Source organism: Pieris napi, chromosome 13 (assembly GCF_905475465.1).
Source record: "Pieris napi chromosome 13, ilPieNapi1.2, whole genome shotgun sequence".
Classification (NCBI taxonomy): Eukaryota; Metazoa; Arthropoda; class Insecta; order Lepidoptera; family Pieridae; genus Pieris; species Pieris napi.
Genome location: NC_062246.1, coordinates 9491777 through 9497879, shown reverse-complemented (window position 1 = coordinate 9497879; position 6103 = coordinate 9491777). Strand labels below are relative to the sequence as shown.

The following is a 6103-nucleotide window of genomic DNA, read 5'->3' as shown; positions in this document are numbered from 1 at the left end:
ATAATTTAGGAGTATACGTAGTAAAAATACTCACTTAAAATCCTGTATAACTAAATAATATACGAATACCTATAAAACTATATCATTTTGGCGTTTCCCTTGATGGTTGAGTTCGAGGTTCTACTGTATTCCAGTTATTACTATTCCCTTGTATCTCAGATATAGAAACCGGACGCTAGTTAAATATTTTACAATAAGTAAAAATGGATTTATAATAATTAATAAACTTTAACGGTGCTTATAAGGCATAAGTGTAAATTTAACTTAAAAGTGATTCATATTTAATAAATTATTATTTATTGTTTACCAAATTATAAAAGATAATCTAACCTAGTAATGTCATAAAATACACGAAGTAAACCACGGATATGATGTAATACTAATTATGAATATTATTTGTATTTTAATATATCTAAGCAATTGTCTAGTTATAGTCGGTATTAAACTGGAATTAGAAAATGTATTTCGTATTATATACAATGTGTTGTAGACAATACGATTTGTGTATCAATTACAAATATTGCCTTCTTTTTTACTTTGTACTTCCTAATAATGTTCTTGAATTAATTTCGAATTTAAAGTAATGTCGCCATGACTGTATATAAAAAAAAATATTTTGTTATATTTCGAGATATTTTATAATGTATTATTATTGTATGATTACGATAAATTGTGGTTAGAACATTAGTGTAATACTATATTTACGATTCCTATTAATTTTATTTACATGTATGAACAATTTTTTTTTGTCTCATTTTATCATAAGTGACTTAAGTTTTCTGGACCAAACTACGTAGTTATAAATCCTTTAATATTGTCAAATACTTTCCAGTGAACAAACTTTCCACAGAATAAAGATTTAAAATATAGCTTCTACCGTACTAAATTCTCAATTTAATGTCTCAAGTTATATAATAATCAAGTTATGAATGTATTAACCTTTTAGAAAATAGTAAATGCCTATGAATTAAAATGATTATTATTGCTTAGATTTAGTGATTTTGAAATAAATTGTTTTTTTTTTATTTTACGCATTTTTATTAGCAACACAGTACGTAAGCTGTGCTGCTGTATTTTGCAACATATTTTTTTAGAGTCTAGAGGGGAAGCAAAACTCAATCGTAAATGACTCCCATATAACAAAATTGGTTTTGACTTTGCCAAGGGGATATTATTTTTTATTTTATTTTTGGTACAGAAACAGACATCAGATTCGTTAAATACAGACAGTTATTACACACTAAACATTATTTGTAAACCTGAAGTCCAATTAGATCTGTACAAAGCATTTTCGTGGAATCTTCAGTGCTGGTTTACCAAATACTAACAGTTACACACAGTATAAAATATGTACATATAATGATTATTGACATTAAACTTAAATTCCAAAAAAAAAAAATAAGTTATTCTGGTTGCAAGTCTGCACCGCGAATAATCTTTCAAATTCATAACTACTATTGTGAAAAAAATCAAGATGAGAATACACAGAATTATAATACTTGCACATTCTAGCGAGCGGATCATTCTGGGATACATTATTGTTACTTGTGGGTATCATAAATAGTTGTATATCGGGGCCCATACAGCTAAACAGTACTCAACCATGGTTCTCACGAGAGAGCTGTATAAGACAATCAAGGAGTTATTATAATATTTCGAATCGCACTTCTTATGTTTTTGTCATACGGAAGTCTTAAGGTGCGCTTACACGGGCAACTAAAATTGCTCAATTCCAGTCAATACTCGTCAACTATAACGTCACGACTACATCAAGCAATTTACGGCAACGGCAACCAGCATCAATACTGCGCAATACAATATTGAGCGATACGGCGCAACTTCATCAACTAGGCAATACTGTCCTTCACGAGCATTTCAGTATTCGCTCCCTATATAATATAATATAATAATTAATTAATTAAATTAATAATAATAAAATTTTTAATTCATTATTTTTTTAATTTTTCTTTAATTTAAATGTTTTTTTTTCAAGAATTAGATAATATATTATTCAAAAACTTTACTAGAATGTCACGAACAGACTTTGAATTACTTTTGAATAAAGTTAGCCCATTAATTATAAACAGACGACCAACATGAGAGAACCAATTTCTGCATCAACAAAACTTGCTTTAACCCTTCGATTTCTGGCAACTGGAGATTCATACAAAAGTTAAATGTATCTGTTTAGAATTTCTGATAGTTGTATTGCATTATTTGTACCTACTGTATGCAGAGCTATTGCAGAAGTTCTTCGAGAATATATAACGGTAAGTTATTTTAATTTAAAAGTGAGGATATTTAATTTAAAAATAATTGTATTAATCAACCTTTTTATTTAATTTCACAATGAAGTAGATTTTTAATTCAAATAAATCAATCATTAGTAATGTACTCCACGGCAGTAGTATTTCCGTCTGAATTACCAACTGTTCTAACCATCAATACACCATCTATTGCTTGTTTAATTGCTTCTGTATATTCGATCTCTGCAGCTGGAGTATTGGGGTGGTGGTTTATTGAAGAAGAAGCGTTTGTAGATATAGGAGAATACTGAGATTTAATGTTTAGTGCGTTTGTCGCATTTGAGTCAGAAGAATTGCTAGCCTCGTTAACCGACGTAGGACTAAGAGTCGGTATAGCATGGTAGGAAAGAGGATAAGGAGCAGGAGAGTATACACGTTGACGGTAAGAGGAAGAAACGCTGGGTGAAGAAGAATACTGCTTTCCCGATACACTGCTTCTGCTTCTTTCATCATAATATCCCATATCGGCTTCATATAAGATTGAAGAAATTTTATATTCGACTTGATTGCGTACATACTGACTATATGTTAACAGCTTTTGGTTTACATGCTCTCCAAAAGCTAATGATTTAGTGGAAATCTTCTGTTTTACTGCTTCCATAACTTCACAAGCGTCACGATAACGATCATCTTCAATGGTTTTTTTCTTCTTAGCACTTGGTGACTTCGAAGGTGGTGGTAGTTTGGGCTTAAATGTGATCGTATCATCAGCATTCGTATCAACCTAAAAAATAAAATAAATAGTTATTAAATAATATTATAAAAGAAAATATATTGCTCAAAATGGTGGTCTAAATATGTCCTAAAAGTTTAAGTTTAGATGTCCTTTACACCCTATATAGTCATTGCATATACAGAGTCAAGTGCTATGAAGAAGACATATTAAAATTAGTTAAAATATTTCCTTTTTATGGAACTAATGTGTTATTTAACTTTTTTTTACAGTTGCCTACAAGCGGTGAAGAATGGAAAAGTATAGCGAAAGATTATGAAGATATCTGGAATTTTCCACACTGCTTAGGTTCTATGGACGGCAAGCATATCCGTATCATGTGTCCTAATAAGAGTGGCAGTCACTTCTTCAATTATAAAAAATTTCATAGCATTGTTTTGTTTGCTGTCGTGGATGCTCATTATACATTTTTGTACGTAAATGTTGGATGCCAAGGCAGAATATCTGACGGAGGAGTTTTTGCCAACACAACGTTTGGGAAAGCTATTATAAATAAAACATTGCACATTCCACCAGCGGAACCATTACCACACCGAGACCGGAACACTCCGTATGTTTTGGTGGCGGATGATGCATTCCCACTTTCCGAAAATATAATAAAACCATACTCGTGCGATTTATATCGAGGATCTCCGAAAAGAGTTTGTAATTATAGAATATCTAGAGCACGGAGAGTAGTTGAAAACGTATTTGGTATATTAAGTTGAGTATTTAAAGAAAAACGCTTTTTACCGGATTAAAGTTATGTATTATTATAAATTTACAACTATTTGACATAATTTTAAATTTATCGGATAAATGATTATGAGTTATGTTAATCAAAGACAATACTAAGTTGAGTATTTCGAATTTTCCACACAAGTTTTGAACTAGAAGTTGAAACAGTTAAATGTGCCACTTTGGTTACTTGTTATTTACATAATTTTTTACGACGAAACAAGCGAGCGCGACAATTATATACGTTTGATATGGAGGATACCGATTTTAACTTAATACCTGGATAATGGAGACAAAACTATGATCCTGACGATTTAATTAATTTAGAAAATCAGCCAAGAAATGCTTCTGTAATAGCTAAATTGAACACAGATGAATTTATGCATTATTTTATGTCTCAACTTGGAAGTGTCCTATGGCAATCTGCTTATTTGTAACAAGGATATGTCGTGTGAAAGAAATCTAACCTAAAACTCCAAGAAAGTTGCGGACGGAAGCAAGTAACTTATTACTTCGGCTCACATTTAAATTCAGTTTTTATACAAAGATTTTACTGCTTTCTCGGACCATACTAGTATAATAAAATAAATGAAATAGTAGATATATATAAATTAAATAAAACAGCTAATAATTAATTGATTTTGCATATGTTCTTTATTAAACTGATTACTTACATCTGATTGTGTTTTCGTTTCTAGACCAGAATCAGCTTCATCTGTGCCTTTTAAAAAAAGCAAACTTTTAAAAGCAAACCAATTGCTTTCTTGAAAAGCACCACTGCCACTTTTTTGCTTTTTCTCCAATTTCTTTATTTCATTGTTAAAATATGTGCGTAAATTTTTAAATTTTTTTACTGCCTCGTCATGAGATGTTTCAAACTGCAGCCCAATAGCAGTCCATTCATCTTTTTTTAGCAAACGATCCTTAAAATCAGGACTTTTGTTATCCCACAAACAAGGCTGCAAGCGAACTGCATCAATAAAGTCAATAATCTTTTCATTATTCCACGACAAAGACGACGCCATTTTAAAATGCAGTCAAAACACAAAAATATGTATAATGTTACGAAGAAACAGTTCAATTTCACACTGTTAGTTAATTAGCACACTGTAATTATTACGGACATTTCCTCGGCTTTGCAAAATTCCAAATGAATCAATTAAAAAATACGACATAAAATAATTAAGCTGTTGGCTATGATTGACTAGATGGTAAAAAAAAAAAGGAACACCGTTGTGTGAATCAAAACAGAATGAAGTTGTAATTTATAAATAATTATAAAATATATTATTTAATTATTTATAAATTACAACTTAACTTAACTTTTATTTTAATTTATTATTTTTAATTTATTTATAACACAACAAACAGAGGCTGACTACCCGCTGGACTCTTGCCGCGCGCTATCCTACTTCCACCCGACCTCTCGCTCTCCCCGCAAGCAAGACGGCAAGCCGCAAAACAAACAAGTGCGAATGAGATATATACAAAAATTACTAGGAATTTCCAAGTCCATTGGATATTCGTCAATTCGTATCTGCGACATTGAGCAATATGAAATATCTGGAGCAATTAGAAGCAATATCGCCGAAATAATGTAGTGAAATTTATTGAATTTATTGAAATTGCTCCATTAATGGCTCCAGATCGGTCCATTCGTGTCGCCGAGCAATTATTGCCCTCGTGTAAGCGCACCATTACAGTGCGGACTTCGGACTGAAGACTTAGCGAATCTAAAATTATTTCTAACATTGAATCTTCAACAATAAAATTTTATGAGTGGATGGATCGACATAATTTAAAAAGTAAACGTTTTTGATTGATTTCATATTTTAACCGTCTAACATAAGAATGTTGTCCACGCATTACTCCTTATGAGGACTGATCTAGATGAATGACGTGACAAATGAATCGGTTACGAAATTAAATATATAATCGTTTAATAAATTGAGCAGTGTTGTAGCAAAGCCTAGTTAGTGGCTTATGCGTGCGACTTTCATACCTGAGATCGTAGGGTCGATCCCTGGCTGTGCACCAATGTACTTTCTTTGTGTGCGCATTTAACATTTGGTCGAATGATGAAGGAAAACTTAGTGAGGAAACCGACATGTCTTAGACCCAAAAAGACGACGGCATAAAAGTTATGCTTTTTTTAAATTTTCGAATAAAGGAACCTAAACTCAACTGCAAGTCTTAGTTTACTTTTCACTATCCAGTAGGTAGTATCCTACATGTCCTCACTTCTCTGTCTATCGAATACAGAAAACCTGCCTTATAATCAATATTTATTATTATAATGTATGACAAGTCAAATATTGGATTATTGTAATCTAGATCACTGTTTATA

The 6103-nt window shown here is 31.4% G+C and overlaps 1 protein-coding gene across 1 annotated transcript; it reads right to left on the bottom strand.

The window, feature by feature from the left end:
- Positions 1–2333: 2333 nt before the first annotated feature.
- Positions 2334–4803, bottom strand: LOC125054979. The gene is made up of 2 exons (XM_047657129.1): positions 4431–4803; positions 2334–3030 (listed from the first exon to the last, which is right to left on the bottom strand). The coding sequence occupies exons 1-2, from the start codon at positions 4779–4781 to the stop codon at positions 2377–2379; spliced, it is 1005 nt and encodes a 334-aa protein (XP_047513085.1). The 5' UTR covers positions 4782–4803; the 3' UTR covers positions 2334–2376.
- Positions 4804–6103: the final 1300 nt, after the last annotated feature.